This window comes from Danio rerio, chromosome 13 (assembly GCF_052040795.2).
Source record: "Danio rerio strain M-AB ecotype USA chromosome 13, GRCz13ab, whole genome shotgun sequence".
NCBI classification, from domain to species: domain Eukaryota; kingdom Metazoa; phylum Chordata; class Actinopteri; order Cypriniformes; family Danionidae; genus Danio; species Danio rerio.
Genome location: NC_141033.1, coordinates 20,191,679 through 20,213,535, shown reverse-complemented (window position 1 = coordinate 20,213,535; position 21,857 = coordinate 20,191,679). Strand labels below are relative to the sequence as shown.

The window sequence follows — 21,857 nt, the reverse complement described above, 5'->3', positions numbered from 1 at the left end:
TAGATCTTCACAATTCAGCATCACAGAGGCCTTTGGACTAAACTAATGGAACATTGATTCGATGTGATAAAATTTGTAGGAGGAGTTTGTTACACTGTAAAACATGTCATTTCCTGTTGCCAGCAGGTGGCGCTAAAACTGTATCTGGATTTTGGCATGTAAACTTGTTCAGGTCAAGACTCTTTTCAAACGTGTGAATTTTGAGGCAGATTGGACAATGCATGCCTGAGTTATAGCAACTTCCTGTTTTGTGGCAGATTGTCAAAGTTTGCGAGGCTGCCACAGACACGTCCTTCGACGAAAACTCTAGATCTTCATAATTTAATATTGTTAAGGCCTTTAGATGACAATAGCCAATTTTGGTGTTGATCTGATAAAAACCCTAGGATGAAATCGGTAAAATACAACAACTGGAAAATGCAAAAACTGCACTTTTTTGGCATAGAAAGTTAAATATCTGACTTCCTGTTGGGTTTGAGATTTTGCTCCAAGAGACCTTTTTGTAGGTATTGGCATGTTTGACGTGTGTGGCAATTTTCGTATGTGTACGTGAACCGTAGCTCAGGGGCTAGTCCGTCAAATGTGCATAGGTGGTGCTGTCAAGTCATTTTGCCCACATCGGAAATCTCAAACAAACATAAATTTTCGCCACTTCTGGGGTGTGTGCAAAGCTTCGTGAGTTTACGGGCATGTTTAGACCATCAAAACGTGATTGTGAAGGTGAAGAAGAAGAATTTTATATGAACTAATGGTGCAGAAAATTTGCATTTTAAAATATATTTAGAACCACTTTATTATAGCGCTGTTATGATTATTTCTAAAAAAATAGAAAAATAGTGTAAAAAATATAAAATAAAAATGGTAGGGTCCCCAAACATTAGCACAGTACGATTTATTTCCATTAAATCATGCATTTTATGATTAATTTTATGATAAAATATATAATACCTGGACACAAACATAATCAATCTAATTAAATACTAAATCTCTACAGCCAAAACAGTTACCCTGTTGGTGTGTTTATGTCTATAAACTCTTCCTCACACCTTCATAATTTGCTGAGATTTTAAGGTGTTTCATAATAGTTTTACTACCAGAAGGAGCCACAGATTTCAACGTTTTTACACCACTAATCAAGTCATGCTGGTAATTTACACCAGATGAGCACAATTTCCTCTGACCAAGGCTGAGTAACAGATTTTGGGTTTGTTAACTTTGCATTTGGAAGCACTTCACAGTGCCAAACCCAATGTTAAAACATCTTAATTTGAGTTCAATCAGAGCATGAAATGTGTCATGTCTAGTGCTGCTTAAAGTGCCCCTATTATGGGTTTTTGAAAATGACCTTCCATGTAGCGTGAAACACAGCTCTAGGTGAAGTGAAATATCTAGCTAAGGCTTAAATCTTAAAGTGCACAGTGTTTAAAACAATTGATTCATCTATTAAAGAGTCCTTTAGCCGTTTCGAAACTTAAGCCTCGCTCAATCATTGCATGGGCAAAACCCCCGGCCCGTTCACAAACACAGTAGCAAAGAAAAAGGCAAAGACAAACACTGTAGCAGATCCCGGTTGAATCAAGTCGTGAAGACGCAGTGCTCAGCTGGATATTATTGGAAGTGTGAGGGGATAGTTAGTGTTATTTTCTCTACCTTAAGATGAAACTGTAAAAAGTTAGTGGTTGAAGTTTAATGTTGCAAAAATGCCCAGCATTATAGCCTCAGCCTTGTGCTGTGTTCCCGTTATTTTTCTAATGAGTGCTTCTGGAATCTACATGCTTACAACTGAGGATTTGTCAGCCGTTTGTTAAAAAAAAAAGGTCTGAAAAGACTATTGGTGTGTGGGACTTTGTCAGAGCTTGACAGGAATTTTACAGTATACAGTTCATGGACCAGTTTCTTCCTCCGTTTCACAAGTATAAGTAAGTGCCACTAAAATGGTTGCCTCATTGTTTTCTCTAGCTTGCAAATTATCTATTTAATTTTGTTTCGTTTTTTGTAACCGCTTGTACTGTGTCTGGTTAATTTTTTATATTCTCATATTGCGTCTCATGCCACTTTGAAAACGTGACGCATGCTGCTTTGTTTACAGATTTATATGCGTTTGTGAGCTCACATTCTACTGCCAGTTTTCATTGCTATGGCCACCATCAGCTGTTCCTACACAGGTACGGTGGTCAAATTTCAAAATAGTTCAGCTTTTGCTGCTGTGTGCATTATTACTGAATGTGTCTCACTGTTTTTACTTATGGTTAGGAATAGAGTAATATGCTGGTGCTTAACTGCATTGTTTTGATGCACTCCTGCATTGTGCTCACACACATACCTGCCAACCTTTGTCCCCGAAAAATCTGGGAGACCGGGGGGGTTAGGTTTGGAGGTGAGGTGTCTGAATGACACTGCTTGAAACTATTAAAACTTTAGTTTTGGTTGCATATGCACCTGAAATTTTATCTATGCGACCTCAAAATATATTTGGGAGCATTTGTGCGAGTGCATAAAATTGTTGTTGTGCGACCAGTTTTTACCACGTGCACAGATTTAGAAAGGCATCTTTGCACCTAAAAACACCAAACGCAGCAATCAGTAATGGTTTAAAACAGTTGACATGTCAACTTGCTGCAGTAAACAAAGCCTGCAATTTTTGTCTTGCCTTGCTGCCACTGCACTAGAACAGAACGTGAACGGATTGGTTAATATTAGCTGTCAATCACTCAGTTCTGATGACAGGGAGCTACAGCCGCAAAAATAAGGTCTGAATCTGAGAGAATAAAACAACACTGACGAATTTAGTTTTAGAAACCACCTAAAGTTACAAATAATGGCACATCCAATTAGTGATCATAAATGTCAATCCAGCATTTACACTTTTCGCAGAGTGGATAAAAGTCTTCCAGTGCTTAAAGACCGCTATAAAAATCCACCGTAAAGCCGGTGGGACAGAGTTTTCAGGTAACAGTGTTTGCCACTGATTGCCACTGATACAAGTTTTAAGCTTGAAATGTTCTAACATTATTTAATCCTTCAGATAATCATCATGATGCTATCAGTCATGCGACAGACACTGCGTTCACCATCCCTAAAGAGCATGCATTCACGGGGATAAAACTAATATTGCAGCTCTTGAAAAGACCGTTTTTGCTATTAAGATGTCGTATGCAAGTAATTAGCTAAATTTCAATACCATCTGTGCAATATCAGTCATCACCAATGAGTACAGCACAGTTATTATTGTTAATTCAGTTTTACGCCAAGAAGTGCATGCAATGCTGGTGAGCGAATGCAGATTTTTGTTTATTTGTTAGTTTTGATTAGAGTTGATTCTAAATGCAATAAATCTGTTAATATAAAACATGTAGTAACTGTGCTCATAATTTTTGGTGGGTGCGACTAAATTTTGTCTGGTGCGCCTAAAGTTTTGAAGTTAGGAGCACCGGTGCTACCAAGAAAAAGGTTAATTTCGAGCCCTGTGTGGTTAGTAACTACTATGAAGCATGTTTCGGGTGGGGTGGTTGAAATTACGGGAGTTTTCTGGGATAAATAACAAAACGGGAGGGTGGCGGGAGATGGGTCTGAAATGCGGGAGATGAGTGAAATGCAGTAAATTGGTCTGTAATACGGAAACTCCCAGGAAAAACAGATGTGTTGGCAGGTATGCTCACACATACACTATGCACTCTGACTACTTCAATATTGTTGATTAGCCGTGGTGGGCATTTCATTCTGTCTCGCAGAGTCAACCAATCACAGCAGACTGGGTCATCGGTGCAATCAGCACAGATTAGCACCATGCTAAAAAGTTTATTGATACAGACTCAAGTGTGTCTGCAAAGTAAGTTTTCTCCTCTGCGTCTATCATGGATAAACTGTGAACACTGCTGCAGTTTATCAGTGTCAATCATCGATGAACAGTACCAGAGTGTTAGAGCCAATCGCAGCTCTTTCTGTTGAGCGTGTCACCAATCATAGGGGTATAAGAACTCGTGAGCTGGATATTTGTATTTGTTTATTTGCTATAATTGCTTGTGTTGTTCTAAGCATGTACTTGAGTTTTAAAAAATACAGTTTATATATCTGACTGTTTGTATTAAAGGACAAAATTGTATTACAAATAGTTTATAAATATAAATGTAATTATACATTGTTCTTGTGCTGTAAAGTAAAATATAAAACTGTGTATGGAAAGCATGTTCAATGCACCGTGATTAGGGTTGTAACAATATACCGGTATGACGGTTTACCACGATTTGAACGTGCACGATTATCATACCATGAACAATTGCATATCAACGGTTTTAACCATGGTTTTAACCCTTAAAGACCGAGACAGCCGCCCGCGGCTAAAAATAAGTATTGCTCTTAAATAATTAAAAACTTTTGATCCGCTGATCTGATTCATACAATTCAAAGATTGGCATAAAGAAGAGAATCTCAGCTTTCCAGTGCTGTACCACATAACATTCGCGGACTTTCAGAGGCTCCGGAATCAGTGTGGTTACGTCATCAACATTTGACAACGCTGATTTGACAAAGAAACGCTCGTCACTGTGTCTCCGGACAAATCAGACACGATACATTGATGCATTGTCCCTCCTCCATGCCCAGATTGGTTCAAACTCGCTATATCACAACCAATAAGCATAGGTTTCGCTTTTGTTTGTGGACCAAGCTTTTTGAACAACACAGAATGAGAGATAGGCATACATTTATGCGCGGCTAAATAAAACGCAAAAAAAAAAAAAGTTTTGCATGAAATAATTCTCATACTAAGTACTTTTGCATGCACAGCAGCACAGAAACATGACAAAACAGTGACACAGCAAAGACGAACTGCTGCTCTTGCTGTATTCAAAAGACGCAAATGAAGGTGCAGCTGTTTGTCTGCATTGCAGACAACCAAATCCAAATCCATGCTGGCACATAGAACCTAAGGATGTTCCATATTGAATCTAGTATCGTTATGTAACTATTTATAGTATAGTAAATATTTATATCTATTTTTTACTGAGGATTTGCACCATGTTTATTTGGACTTTATTTGGACTTTGACACATTATTTATTATTTTCTTATTTTTATTTGTTCATTGTAAGTGGTGTTGTTTATAGTAACTAAAAATATATTATTTGGAAAAAGTCAAATTTGCTTCACTGTTCTATTATTTTGTAACATTTGTAACATACCGTATACCGCGAAACCGTCAAACCGTGGTATTGTTTTAGACGATTATCATACCGTGAAAAATTCATACCGTTACAACCCTAACCGTGATGCACCGAGACATCGAATTGAACCAAATCGATGGCGTGATAAGCGTAATCGAACCGAACCATGAGACCAGCATAGGTTCACACCTCTACTATTTATTTAATCACGCTTAAATAATTCCCAACCAGCTTCTCTATTCTGTTGAACACAAATTAAGATATTTTGTAGAAAGCTGAAAAACTCTAAGTATTGACCTCCATAGGAGAAAAAACACAATGAAAGCCAATGGTTACAGGTTTCCAGCTTTCTTTAAAATATCTTAATTTGTGTTCAAAAGAAGAAAAAAAAAAGTCAAACCGGTTTGGAACAAGTGAAAGGAGAGTAAATAATGACAACATTTTAGGTCCTTTATAAATACACCCCTTTCATGTTTTTTGGAAATAAATACTTCAGTGAAGAAGAGGAACTGATATATGAGAAAACTATTATCTTCTAATTGCAAACATATTAGCTGTCGTGCTTAACAGTAGAAGAGCAGGATAATCTTTTTATTTGTTTGCACTGGCCTAGATCTCCACCTGGCTGTAAACTACATAAATATATGTCATCCAGCTCTGATTTCACCACACATTGACTTCCTAAGTGAATGCAATAGGGTATACTTCAAAACAAAGGTCAGATACTGAAATATATAGTGTGATCATTTCCTATCAGTACAGATATGGGGAAACCCATTTCAGAAATATTTCATGGAGACATGATCAAATATCTCCGGACCACTCATGCACATAGGGAAAAAAGCCGCAGTCAGGCACATGCCAACACACACTCGCATGTGTTCAAAACAAACAGTGCACTCTCGAGTTGAAAATGAGAAGTCTTATTTGCTGTGTTTGGATAGTGTTTGGGGGTGGACAGACAGCAATGTTTTGGATGTGGAGCTAGAGATAATTGAAGTCATAGGAAGAGATGCATTTTCCAAATAGGAAATTAGCCTCAGCAGACACAAGGACAGAGAGAGAGAGAGAGAGAGAGAGAGAGAGAGAGAGAGAGAGAGAGAGAGAGAGAAGTTCAGGAAAAGAGTGTCCTGTCAAGGTTGTTTACTATACTGATGGATAAAAGATGCATAATTTTAGGGAGGGGGAAAAAAAGAGGGTTGAAAGAAATACACATGGCTGCTCATGGCAGACTTAGGTGTTTGGTTATCTTGGAAAACATTCCATTGGTTGCTTTCTTAGGAACCTGATCCAGCTCCCCCTTTATCTCTCAAAACCCTTAACTGAGCATGTATGGCAGATGACTTTCTTGTATTTTGACCACATGGACTAGTTAATTAGGGGTGGCACAGTGGGACCTTCACAGCAAGAAGGTCGCTGGTTCGAGCCTCAGCCTGGGTCAGTTGGCGTTTCTGTGTGGAGTTTGCATGTTCTCCCCATGTTGGCGTGGGTTTCCTCCAGGTCCTCCGGTTTCCCACACAAGTGCAAATACATGTATAGGTGAATTAAGTAAGCTAAATAATTGTCCATAGTCTATGTGCGTGAATGAGTGTATATGGATGTTTCCTAGTGATGGGATGCATCTGGAAGGGCATCCGCTGCATAAAACATACGCTGGATAAGTTGCCGGTTCATTAGAATAATCAAGGGACTAAGCCGAAAAGAAAATGAATGAATGGACGAGTTAATTCTCTTAAACCAATACAAAGCTTTTACATAAATAAACATACCTGACATTTTTATTCTGGAATGTCTGCATGTAGTTAAACATTTATTAGTCAAAAATGACAAAATCATTTCATTGTTGCATTTCAAAAGTCCCAATAGTTCTTAATGTAAAAAATACATGGATTATACTATTTACTTTTTAAAAAGTTACATTAACAATAGTCCAGATGTTTATCCCTGATGTTTGAACGCCACTCTAACAATAGTTTTTTTGAAGCATAATCAAACTTCTTTCTTGCTTTATTGGATATTTGCTCACGTGACAGAATGATATGCTATGGGAATAAGAACGCTTTTGTTTTTTTACTAACACATGCTGGCTGAACTGAGCTTCCTCTGTTCACGGTGCACACCTGGAAGTGTTGTGGTCAGCAATGGCATCTTTTAGGAAAGCACCAGGGAGCGGTGACCTCCGGTGCCTTGTTAACCAAAAGGGCAACTTTCAATGCATGCAAACCACAGGGTGTTGACCTCATGATAAAAGAGTCCAGCACGACGCCATGTCACGGCTAATGAGCTAAGATCTAAAAGATGTGGTCCACACTGCTGAAACCTCCAACAAACAAATCAGTTTGCTTTGGTGGAAGTTTTCCAGAGAACATGCATGTTATGTTCACAGCTTTTAGATAGCATCATGTGCCCCAGCAAACATGGAATAAGTGTAGCATAGTTACATAGTATGTTATTGAACATATATGAGTGAGGATAATCATGCTCAATGCTACTGAATACCTCATTAAAACTATATAAAATAAATGTTACACCCCTCTGAGTAATGACAGCATGATCCAAAGCTCCTCAATAATGCAGAGACTTTAGACAGCCATTGTAAGCCACCTCGAATTTCATCAACTATGTGGATAGGGGTGAATGTCTTGTTTCTGCAAAGGTTTTTCTTCCCATAATCATTCTAAATATCTATACTGTAAAAATTATACAAATTCAAATAAGTTGTATAAAGTTTTGCAAATGTTTACTTGATGTTCCAAGTCTGTTTAGTTGATGGTTTAAGTTAATTTGATTACTTTAAGGTACAGCAGCAACTACATTGCATATTTCAGTAAACATTATTCCTGTTTCAAGTTTATTAAATAACAAATAAAGAATTCAGTGTAATTCAAGAGCACACAAAATATGGAACTGCCTTGGATAAATGGCATAGTTTGCTTACCAGGTGACTTTTCTGGAATGTTCACTTTGCCTTTTTTGTACCTAACAAGCACAAAAACTTTGTTTTGTCATGTTTTTTAAGTGATATTATACCAGTTTATTGTTAATTTGAAGTATCACAACCTCTAAAGGAATAGTTTCTTTCCCAAAAACTAAATTCTGTCAGCAACTTTCTTTTTTGCTTTTTCCAGCCTCCATACAAGGGATGTTTACACTCTTTTGCTGTCAGTTCAATGTAGATGTATAACATGTACCCATATTACAAGCAACTTACAGTAATACAATAGCTTTGTGTTGACAATATAATAATTTAACAATGTTAGTATACAGTTTACAAGTTAATTTTGAAAATCACGTGGTATGTTTTTTTGGTCTCAAGGTCGTCATGAAATCAAAACTAACACTATTTTAACAGTGCAATTTTGGTTTGAATGATTAATCTGTGCAATTATTCCACACAAAACTATTATTTGTCTTGGTCATCTTTAATCAAAATATTTTTAAAAAATTGTTTCCAAGATGGAATAAAGTAGGTTCTCTGATTACATAAATTCAACATTATGGCTTTAGCTTTAGGCAAAAAAAGAAAAAAAAAGAAATCACCCTCAGTTCAGCATTCTGTTTTAGTCGGAAATACACAACAACACTGAGGTAAAGTCTGTAGGAACTTCTGGTCCACAAAGACATTTTCAAAAGCCTATAGGAGTTTTTATATATAATATTAAGAGAATATTATAGAATGTATAGAATTATATAGAATGACAATAAGACGAGTGACCAATTTTTTTAAATAATTTGTACCTATCATTAAGCTTAAGAAAATTGGTCTAATGCAATGTACATTTTGTGCTGTTTATAGAAAACATACAAAAGACTCAAAATTCTAGCTGAAAAGGTCAATCACAGGCAAGAGGCCCCTGTAAAAAAAAAAAACAGTGCAGACCCCAGTGAACAATCCGTCTTTTCACTTAATGTATACTGATAATCAAGAGGACAGAGCGGGAGGCAGGCTCATTCATCATCCCATCTGCTGATGGGTAATCACAGCCACTAACCTGTTCCTGCTGACTAAACATAGGCCTAGAAAAATACTGAAAGTATTCAAAGCACTGAAAGCACATAATAAGGTTTTAAAGAAACAGTTTAACCAAAAATAATTTGGATGTTTTCTTCAGTATAGAATTTAAGAACATGTTAATCTGGTTCTTGGTGATTCGCAAAATCCAAGTGGCTTGAATATTATAAATAACCAAGGAGAAAAGTTTTAGCTTAAAATAGTCTTTGATATTTTTTTGAAGAAAAATACCAACATTTCATATTTAATCAGCAATAATAAGCCAAAACCAACAGCAACAGACAGGTCTTAACAAGAAATCTGACAACCTCCAATGAAGTGTTGTATATTGGTATTGATGTTCATCCAGTATGATTTAACATTTGACAATAACACTGGTTATTTGAAACTTATTTAAGGTTATCATTTCCATAGTTTCATTAAAACCATACCTACATTTTCTTTAGAAGCGTTGCCAACCCAATGTCCTAGCATCATCATCAGACAACAATAGATTCTATGCCATATACCCTGAGAATAAAACAAGGACATTGGCTGAACTGGTCAAGCTATTAACCTGACTGGTGGACAGTCACTGGACAGGACATGACTTATTCTATAGGCTCCAGTGAATGGGTAATAAATTACAAAGACATTGGGGCTGGGCTTACGTCACCTGACCTAAGGTCTCAACCCTAGGGTACGCATATGAAAGTGTGCTTTTAATTTCTAAGGGAAAATTACACAAGCGAAAAAAGAAAGCTGTGTCTTAGCTCCTTTACTACCACCGGTCCCACTGTTGTGTCGTCCTATAGTGCAAAGATATTGCACACTATACACCCAGTTTGTTAGCATGCACGTTCATCGCTTGAGTCAGCAGGAGCAAATGGTGGTTCTCACAATCTGCTTTATGTTTGCACTTTGCAGACCAGATGCCTCCCAGAAGCAGCCACACCTGAGGCAACAACAATCCACACTGTCACAAAAGGTCTGGCACCTCAACATGTGAGCAACGAAAACATTTTTTTTCATCCTCTATGAAAACACATTAATAACTAAAAATGAACTTTGTAACCACACCAAATCAAGATGCCCCATTTCTTTTTTCTATGGAGGTTAACTGATTTAACTGAAACTGAGCAGTGAAAGTGGAGTCAGACAGAGAGAGCAGGGTTACACGGCTCCCCAGAAATCATATTTCCTGTCATCTGGAAATAATGCAGTTGTGTTGCACGCAAACAGTTACGCCTAAAGCATGTTGAGGTCTCATAGGGAATTGTTGGTCAGGTTAGGTTAAGAGGCTACCTTCTACAACGAACGGAAATTATATGGTTTTCTATTATAGCTGGGGAAAAACAATCTGAGAGAAAGTGGAGGAAGAGGCATTCAAGAGGTTACTGGGGTATGAGGATCGCCTATAGAGTATGTGCATCCCTACAGAGATCTGCTGGGACAATGTCTACAGACACAAATGAAGGTTTTGTTTTTTTGTTTTATTAAATTTGCCACTTTCAGTCAAAGAGAAAAATGACAAATCATTTAAAATTTAAACATTTTTAAATTAAAGTGATTTTATATTTAACTAAATTTGAATGCAATTAAAGTGTATACGTATTGTTTGAAAAAAACTTTTTGTTAAAATAGACGTCATTGATGGCATAGGTAAAGTAATGCTACATTGTATATTCAGATATTTTATGAAAAAAAAAAAACTATAAAAAACACAATTATTATGTTGTGACTAGGCAGGGGACATTAACTGTTTTCAAGGTATACCACGATTTGGAAAAGTCAAGGTTTTAAAACCGCCAAAATCTTTTGTTATACCATTCACCACACTGTTTTTTTACGGCACAACAGTATCTCCAAAAAAAATGTAAAAAAAATAAAAATTATATATATATATATATATATATATATATATATATATATATATTATAATTGTAATGAAATCTGTGGTTTTGAAACAAATGAAGAAAGGACAAACAAGTCAATGATTCATTTAAATTATTTCACCTTACTTGTTTACTATTCGAAAATACTTTAAATGTTTCTCAAAATAAAATGTATTGTGTTCAGTAATCAGTGTTCAGTAAGCAGTTATCATACCGTCACTAAGCATGGGTCAGTAAAAGATTCTGACGGTGTGATAACCTTGGATAAAAATATCACGGTTTCACTGTATCACGGTATTGTTTTCTGCTCCAAAATATATTCTTTTCAAATGTCTGGGTAAAAAAAAAAAAAAAAAAAAAAAAAAACTTTTTTTCTCCTTTGAAAACAACAAATTTTATTTTTGAATAATTATAACTATTTTGGAGCAGTAAATAATTTAAATGAATCATTGACTTCAGCTGTCTTCATTTGATTAAAAAAACACAGATATTTTTACATTTTAAAATGGCATGTTTGGATATTTTTTTCTGCTGGATATACTGTTGTCCTAAAAAAAAGTAAATAAAATATATAACAAATACCTTAGGAACGGTATTACAGAAAATGTTAGCGTTTTTAAAACCTTGACTTTAGCAAACCGTAGGATGATATCTTCCCATGCTTAATACTAAAATGTATAAAAGAATCATATGAAAATGTTATTCTATTCAAAATTATTAAAAGTGTTTTGCTGATAAACAACAGTGAAAATTGTTCATTATAATTAGGTAGAATTTAAAGAGTGAGACTTAAATAAGTATTTTTACGTCATCCTTAAATGATTCTCGTTCTGGAAATATTTGTAGGAATAGCCAAAAATGCAGTCAAAACATTTATTTTAGGCCAAAAATCATTAGAACATTAAAGAAAGAACATGTTTCATTAGGACTTTTTGTAAATTCCCTGTTGTAAGTAAATCACAACTTAATTTTTTTTTGTTATTAATAAAAATTGTATTAGAAAGAACTTTATTCGGGCAACTTTAAAGGAGATTTTATCAATATTTAGATTTTTTGCAACCTCTGAATCTAGATTTACCAAACAGTAGTATCTCAACCAAATATTGTTTTCCTTCCATCAATGAAACATTTATTTATTCAGCTTTCATGTGATTTATAAATAGATATTAAAGTAAAGTTGGTTTTACATTCACACAATAGCTTCCCTTATTGTTTACCCAGCTACTTTGAATATTCGATCTGAAATCGCATCTAAGTATGACTTTAAAAAACATCAGCACGATTTAATTAACTGTAAACAAAGATGAACTTTATAAGTCATTGGCTGCTAATAGGATTTTCCTATTCAGAATTTACAAAGAATACTTTTCTGAAACTATATTATTAAAAAGAAAGTCAGAATGTCCGAATATAAAACTTTACCTCAATATTTTTGCAACCATAATCCAAAAAAGTCACCCTTTCAGAGACTTTTTTCTCCAGATAGACGCACCATAGGAATGTCCTTCATTTAAAAATCCAACATGCCTTGTCATAGAGAAAAGATAATTGTGGGTGTGCAATAAATAAAAAAACAAATACACAAATTAAATTAATACAATTTTCAGGAAGTCAAAGTCTCTCTCACATTTCTCGAGGGACTCACTCGAGAAGTTCAGGCATATCTTCAGAGTAACCAGTTGTAGAAAAATCTTTGCGATCCTTCATGAATGAGAACCCCATTGATTTCACATTTTCTAACACCCTTGCAAACAAAGCCAAATGCTGGTCACCTACCCACTGCTTTAATAGTGTATCCTTTGGGTGACCTCAGCGCACGGCGCATCCACGCTTCTCTCAACACCTCCAAGTTATTGGCATTGCCCTGCACGAGGAGCACGTAGTTCTCCAGCCATCCTTGAAAGGAAACCTCCGCCACCGCTTTAACGAGTCTTTTATTCCAGAAGCTCCGCAAATTTTGAGACCTAAAATCCCCAAACACATCCTGTCCGCTGGTGCTGCTGGCGCTGAATTTGCTGTCCTCGTCCCGACAGAGAACCACAGCGAGAGACGCGGCTGACAGTTGGACCGAGCGGTGCTGCTGTGCAGACATTTCTGCCCTCCAATCAATCTCTATCTACATGTAGATTTGACAACAATACGTCATTTAATTTTCTTTATCCAACGACTGCAAAACCAGTTTGCTTGTGTTCCATTTCCAGCGAGCAAGTCGCCGCCCGTGTGTCTTTACTCCGCCTGTGTACTTCGGTGTCTGCGAGCTCCCAGGGCAACCGCCGCTGCTGACGCACTGACGCAGGGGAGGCGCGCAGTTGTGCACCAATGAAAAGGCTTCTTTAATTACATGGGCGTGTCCGCGTCTGTCTGGACTGCCACCTCAAAGGAATCTACAGGTAGTAAACAAACAAGGCCAAGCATAAGGATATTTTCCCCAAAGTTGGTGGTCTTCCTTTTTACCAGTATGTAATTATAATATTTCTAAACTTCCTATTAAATTATACAATTTCTATAAGCAAGTATTATTGGCTTGGCATCTACTTCATTCCCCATATATTATCTGGAATAACCATGACATTTGTTATAAAAATAAATTATATTTCCTCCTAATTGGTTTAAGAACAACATTTGCTTACTTTCTCAACCTTTAAATATTAATAGTCATTCACTTTTTATTCTTAGTTTTTACATACTGTTTCCTATAACCCCACGAAAGTTTGCCATAGTCATGGACGCAATTCCCAATGGAGCTATTACCCTAAAAACTCTAGGCCGTCTCTTCACTCTACTGGTTTTTATTAGATTAAAGGGAAAAATAATGTGCTCACAACATCCAATCAGAAAAGAAATTAAAAAGAAATATGATGTTTACAACATTAAAGAGATGGTGGCATTTAAAGGCTTAAAAGCACAAACTGTTTCTCGATTCCGAGACTGCATTTGCACATAATTGACAAACAGTCCCAGGCAAATGAAACCTTAGTGACAAGGCAGAACTGGCCCAGTTGGTGCCATCGTTGCTTGTCCCAAGCAACTTTCACACTGGCCCCGGGCCATCGTGCAGTCCTTATTTTTGTGCCCTGTTATGTGAATCCTACAGTATTGTCTCTTTTCTATAATACCCAGATGACTGTATTTATTGTGACCTTTTATACATCACTGTGACCTTGCTTTAAGATAGATTTAAAGTGATCCATTGTAATCTTTATTACTCCTGGCATAATCTTTTGTTTCTCTTTTTGTTTTGTTCTGTTGTCTATTTTTGTTGCTATGGGATTTATACATTTTCTGTATATTTTTGTATTCTTGTTGAACTTTCCAATAAAAAAACAACACCAAGGATGATGAATTGTGCATGCTTGTTTGTAAATACATATGCCGATTAAAGCTGTTTTATTTCAGTGTTATGAATGCACATATATTTTCTCAAATAAAACTTTAAACAAGTGCTCCTTGCTGACTCTTTAAAAAAATCAACAGCTGCCAGCACTTTAAGAGTTAAAAAGAAAAATTCATTAATTAGTTTCCTTTTCGGCTTAGTCCCTTTAATAATCTAGGGTTGCCACAGCGAAATGAACCGCCAACTTATACAGCATATGTTTTACGCAGTGGATGCCCTTCCATCTGCAACCCATCTGACCCTCAGCAGACCATCTTGACCACATCTACATGCGTAAATACACAAAGCTGCTGCAATGTGATTGGCTGATTAGATATTTGCATTAATGAGCCATTAAAATTGTACTCGTAATAAAGTGGCTGGTGATAAGATCCAGCTGTTATGACTAGCTTCAGTCTCACTTGTTTTTTTAAAACCCAAACAAATTAAACAAAACAATTCTGACATCTTATATTCTCCGCAAAGTTGACAACTCAAGTTTAATCTAATGTGGAAGATTGAAATCAAACCTGAGGGTCTGCCACATGACAGGCAGATCAGAAGGAAGCTGAAATGTCTGACCGCAGAGTGCAGATCTGCCAGAGGAACAGGATATTGTGTTTCCTCAGCGTATGTAAAGAATACATTCCCTCTTCCCACCATAAATCATGCTAAAGGTAGACGTGCATGACCGCACACTCTTTGGAAGATTGCCATACAACGCATTTAAAGACCCCCGCCAGCCCTCATGTTCAGTGAATAAGACCTTGTGTCTTCATACATCTGTGTTTTAAAATGAGTCAAAGCATCTGTTCTGACCACATCAGGACTGGTCATGTGCTTTGTATATATCTAGTTTCTCCAAGGTCAAAGCTTTGATTTAAACCTCTTACGCTCTGGCAAAGAACTGAATAGAAGTAAACCAGCGTGCTGTTTTTAGGCATTATATGTGAACGCATAGATTTCGTCATGCTTGTTTTGGACAGTGCTGTATATTTAATGTGTTTCAATCACCCGGTTTTCAAATTCTTCACAGATGGTCTCATTATCTTTTCAGAAGGATTTTAAAGTTTAGAAGTCCACTGGGGAATGGAATGGAGTAAATTGGCGCTAGAGGTAATGGACTGGTTGGTAATGTTAAAGGTTTAATTCGATTTTGGATCAGTAAATAGGTTTGATGAACATTTTTGGTCTATTCAAAATAAAGGTTTCAAAATGATATCGCAGAAGAACATTTTTGGATATTCAATTCAAATCTAATTTTACACCCATAATACATACACTCTTAAAATCAGGCAACAGTACAAAAAAATCATATTCAAGTAAAAGTACCATTACTGCATTGTACTGGTTCTGGCCAGAATTCAACCAAATAAACCAGAACTGACCCTATTTAGAAATGACCCTATTCTGGATATATTCAAAATGCTTTTATACTGCCCCAGATCCAGCCCACACCAGAAACTTACATTTGGACTAATGGAATGATGGCTCTAGGGTGGTCCGCTAGATCTGGGCCATAATTTAGCTATATTAGAACCTATATCTGGTATGTCAAAGAGCTATTGTTTGACCCCTATAATTATCAAATGATCACTGTACTTTATCTTTACCAAACGTGACCTATCTTTTATGATAACAGTACCATACTTGCCACATCTTACCTCAGCTGCTTTGAAATCACACCATCTTTAGCCAGAGAGACTCACACATATTTGCTATATCTCATCTGGGCCACTATAGGCTCACAGCCACATTAGCCAGAGTTTACTGTGCTGAATATTTGGCAAAAGTGGCCCACATATGTTTTAAGATAACTAAGCCACATTTGCTATTTCTTTTCTGGGCCACTTTAGGCTCACAGTCACATTAGCCAGAGTTTACTGTGCCGAATATTTGGCAAAAGTGGTAGACATATGTTTTATGATAACTGGTTGATGCGTTTTCATGTAATTTCTGCTTGTGTGTAAATTAAACATTCTGTAGTGCATTTAGTGATTGTCTATGGCCATTTCGGTAATCATCATACAGTAAACATCTGTCATCTTCTCATCGTCTTTGGGTCCTTGTGTGTACAGTATCTTCTTGGACATTTTTAATACTTCCAAACAGTTTACTACATGTCTTAAGGTAGTTCGGCATGATGTGATTTACTTTCTATATGCAATTTGATTTGACAAGAATCACAGAATTGATTTTTCTAATCCCCACAGACAGAAAATAATAAAGTAGTGACTGCAGGTTGAAGGAAAGTAGAATCAGAATCGGTTTTATGACCAAGTCTGCTTCACACACATACAAGGAATTAGTTTTGGCTTCCGGTGTACATAAAGTGACAAGTGACAACACAAAAGTAAATTTGAGAAAAAACGACAAACTTATAAAAGGAATGCAATTCGACAGAAAGCACTGGATGTTGAATTTTATGTACAGATTTGTCATAATAGTATTTGTCAACAGGTAGTGCTGTCGCCTCTCAGCAAGAAGGTCACTGGTTCGAGCCTCGGCTGATTCAGTTGGCATTTTGTGTGGAGTTTGCATGTTCTCCCTGTGTTTGTGTGGGTTTCCTCCGGGAGCTTCGGTTTACCCCAAAGACATGCGTACAGGTGAATTGGGTAGGCTACATTGTCCGTAGTGAATGAGTGTGTGTGGATGTTTCCCAGAAAATGGGGTTGCGGCTGGAAGGCCATCCACTGCATAAAAACGTGCTGGATAAGTTGGTGGTTCATTTCGCTGTGGCGACCCCGGATTAATAAAGGGACTAAGTCGGAAAAAAAAATGAATGAATGAATGAAGTTATAAGACGCTGTGTACAAATGCGTATAAGAAAGTAATAGTGGAGTATAAGTAGTGGAGTGAAAGTAGCGATACAGCATTGAAAATATACTCAAGGGAAAGTAAGAGTACACATTTTTTAAAACTACTTAGTAGATTACAATTTCTGAGAAAAAATATTTAATTACAGTCATTTGAGTATTTGTAATTTGTTACTTTACACCACTGCTTAAAATCTGTTTAAAACATTCAACATCAATGGAAACTTGCTGGTCAAAAAAGCATCTTAAAATCATCCGTCTCATCATGGACCACAGTTTATCCTTCTCATCATCCTGTTTCTCAGTATTTAACTATAAATTGATTTTAATTAATGAATTAGTTAACACTTTGCTTAATATAAGAATTTTCATTGCATTTGCCTGTCTCTTTATAACTATTTTCAGAAGCCACTCAACTAGGTCAGAGGTCACAGAGACCTTGAGTGGAACTGAGGGCTGAGGACTGGAAGCAACTGTTTCTATAGTTATTTCTACGAGTAATACTATCTAAAATGTCTAAAGTGATTTTGCAATTTTGACGGTTAATTATTTTGTGATAAGTGATTCTACTATTTTTTTTCAAGATAGACTTTGTGTAGTAAGGAATTATAACTGCCTGAATGTATATTATACCGGTTTTTAACCAGTTTTGATAAAGACGGCTGAGAGTACAACAGCAAATTGTTTGCACGTTTCATTGAGCCTGTAACAAGAAACTTGAGTTTTGGAGTTTAAAATAAAGAAATATAAAAATAATTACCAGATGGTGTGATGGTGCAAATTTAAAACATTAAAAAAAGTTCTTAGATCCATACTTTGTCTGTTCACTTGCCTTTGACAGTGATTTTTCCTGTTCAGACTGAAACTTGACTCCCTCATTACTCTTTCATTATGAGTGCACATGTGCCCTCCTGCAGTAAACTGGATCAAAGACACTCTTCACTGCTTCCTGTTAAAACTTTATGGTGTGAGCTGATTTATAAATAGCAGTTAAGAGTGCCATTAGTCATAGAAGAAAATCAATGTGGTACTAAGTGCTGCATCAAAATGAGGTTTTGACCTAACAAATTTTGTGTTCAGAACGCTTTATTGGGTTTTTACTGCAAGTCAACAGGATCTGGAGTTGCAGAAATTCTTTTATAGCAGTGCGTATTGTGGAGATAACATATGAGTGTTTGTCAATACAACATTTGAGAAAAAAATAATCAATATGCCAATACTATTTTCTTTTATTATTATTATTATTATTATTATTATTATTATTATTATTATTATTATTATTATTATTATTATTATTATTATTATTATTATTATTGTTAAACATTTTAGCTGTTATCAAAGAAGATCCCATTTTGGTGCCTGCACTCAAAAAGTACGCTTGTTGTTTGCTCAAACTATTTAAAATAAACTGAAACAACACACACTGGAAAAAAAAAAGACTTTTGCTGCTTGTTTAAACTACTTATGCAAAATGAGTAAACAGCACAATTCTTAAAGTTTGTAAGGGACAACTTATTTGTTTTATGTTCAATACATTTAAATTTGTAAAAATGATTAAGTGAACTTATTCGATTTGTGTTAGGACAACATGAAGGAATTGAGTGGAATCCAGCATTTACAGTGCATTGTCTGATTTTTTGGGGGGGGAAACTTTATTGTTGGCAAAGCAGTGGCGCAGTAGGTAGTGCTGTCGCCTCACAGCAAAAAGACCGCTTGGTCGCTGGTACGAGTCTCGGATCAGTTGGCGTTTCTGTGTGGAGTTTGCATGTTCTCCCTGCGTTCGTAAATTGTCCGCAGTGTATGAATGTGTGTGTGAATGTGTGTGTGGATGTTTCCCAGAGATGGGTTGCGGCTAAAAGGGGATCCGCTGCGTAAAAAAACTTGCTGGATAAGTTGGTGGTTCATTCCGCTGTGGCGACTCCGGATTAATAAAGGGACTAAGCTGACAAGAAAATGAATGAATGAACTTTATTGTTTTATGTTCATTCATTCTTTCAGTTTGTTTTCAGCTTAGTCCCTTTAATAATCAGGGGTCGCCACAGCGGAATGAACCACCAACTATCGAGCATACTGTATGTTTTACGCAGGAGATGCCCTTCCAGCTGCAACCCATCATTAGGAGACACCCATACACTAAAACAAATTTGGCTTCTTAAATTCACCTACAGCGCATGTCTTTGGACTTGTGGGGGAAATCGGGGCACCCGGAGGAAACCCACGTGAACACAGGGAGAACATGCAATCTCCACACAGAAAAGCCAACTGACCCAGCCGGGGCTCAAACTAGTGATCTTCTTGCTGTGAGGTGATCGTGCTACCCACTACACCACCATGATAAAGTATAGAAAGAATGTTAAATGCAAACAAAAACTAAATAAAAGGTAAAAAAGGTAAACATGGTTTAAAAAGGGTAAATGTATTTATGCAAAAATAAAAAATAAAACACTTGAAAATAAAGGCTCCATAATTTCATTTTTAACAGCGATGCAACAGAATAACCATTTCTGCTTTTCTAAAGAACTTGTCAGAGAATGTTTAATTTTCAAAAATAAAGGCTCTATAAGGGTGATTGTTAAATTCAAAAAGATTATATTGATTTGAATGACTCTTCATTAAACCAGCAATGCCAATATAACCCATTATTTGAGCATTTAAACACAGAGAACATATTCTCTTAAGAACCATTTGGAGATCTTCTTCACAGATCCATCAATGTCAACACATAACCGTGTTTTCTGTCCACTCATTCTTTTAATTATAATATTAGTAACTATATTATTAATATATTCATTCATTTATTTTCTTTTCGGCATAGTCCTTTTTATTAATCTAGAGTTGCCACAATGGAATGAACTTCAAATTATCCAGCATATGTTTTATGAAGCGGATGCCCTTCCAGCTGCAACTCATCACTGGGAAACATCCATACACATTCATTTACACACATACACTACGGACAATTCGAGGACAACTTGCAATGTTCAATGCCAATGTGAACCAGCGATCTTCTTGCCGTGAGGCGAATGTGCTACCCATAATATCGTCACCTTAGAATTATAAGGTTCTATATGACATTTTTGTCAAAATTGAGTTATTGACATATTCTTATTAATTGACAATTTATTTACATTATGTGATGTGTTTTTATAAGTTGTTTACAATTTAAGACTTTTTATTTAAAAAACAAAAAAGGTTTTATCTACAAAGTCGAACTCTAGCTTGGCTCTATAAGGTTCTTTCTGTGAGCCCATCAGCAATTTTAATGCACGCATGAGGACCAATCAGAATCAGCTTTCTTTGTCATTTCGCCAGACAGCTCCATTGACAGCGGGAAACACCAGAAAGACAAAATCACACAAAATCAGAGTCGGCTAAAAAATGCTGCACCACACAACATTGAGACGTGTGAAAAGGTGATGATTTAGAAGCATTTCTCGACATTGAGATTCATTCATTTTCTTTTCAGCTTAGTCTCTTTATTAATCTGGGGTCACCACAGCGGAATGAACCATCAACTTATCCAACATATATTTTACGCAGCGGAAGCCCTTCCAGCTGCAACCCATCACTGGAAAATGCCCATACACACTCAATTACACACATACACTATGGCCCATTTTAGCTTACCCAATTCACCTGTAAGGCATGGCTTTGGACTTGTGGGGGAAACCGGAGCACCCGGAGGAAACCCACAGTAAAATGAAGAGAACATGCAAACTCCACACAGAAATGCCAACTGACCCAGCTGAGGCTTGAACCAGCGTTTTTCTTGCTGTGAAGCAATCGTGCTACCCACTGTGGCACCGCGTCGCCGAAATTGAGATGAAATGTTACATTTTATATTGTTGAAAAAGAGATGAATATTAAAAAACGTATATATCAAATGTGAAATATATTTATTTGTTTACATATAGTCAGCGAAACACTTTCAGTGTTTATTAAACTCATTTGGTCATCATCTGTTTCTTTTAAAGTCTTTAAATGTAATATTAGGCCTTGAAGGGCAAATACTTAATTTAATTCATAGGGCATATAATTCAATAAATATAATTCAATAATTCTTATAAAGCATAAGCTGTCATAAATATTAACATATTAATTAGATAAAATGAACAGGTGCACTGGAAAAAAAAACTATATATCCCAGCCTTGTATGCTTAATTTAAACAAGAAAAAATATACATCCTAAAACACAAAATAAATTTAATAGAAACCAAAAATTTAACTTTCTCAAGCATCAACATATTGTTACAACACCAACTTATATATTTTTTGATTGTATTTCTTGAAAAATAATGCTTCAATGAATGATCTGGCATATAGAACCTTATAATTCCAAGCGGAAAAATGACTCTTCAGAATGAGAAGGTTCTATCTGCATTCACCGTGTTTTTTTTACTCCAATTTGCAAATGTAAGGGAACTGTCATGCTAATGTATGAAAGAGAACTGTTACATGCATATTGTTTGCTATATGTAATGCAAAAATCCTCTGGGTTCTCCGGTTTCCCCCACAAGTCCAAATACATGTGATATAGGTAAACTGGGTAGGAAAATTGTCCGTAGTGTATGTGTGTGAATGAGTGTGTGTGAATGTTTCCCAGTGATGGGTTGCAGCTGGA

At 36.2% G+C, this 21,857-nt stretch overlaps 1 protein-coding gene across 1 annotated transcript in view; it reads right to left on the bottom strand.

Moving 5' to 3' along the window:
* Nucleotides 1-13,300, bottom strand: part of stox1 (storkhead box 1) — a 32,438-nt gene extending 19,138 nt beyond the window's left edge. Inside the window, 1 exon segment of the mRNA NM_001123010.1 lies at nt 12,824-13,300. Within this exon segment, the coding sequence (NP_001116482.1) occupies nt 12,824-13,139 (316 nt within the window). The 5' untranslated portion in view covers nt 13,140-13,300.
* Between the last annotated feature and the right edge of the window lie 8,557 nt (nt 13,301-21,857).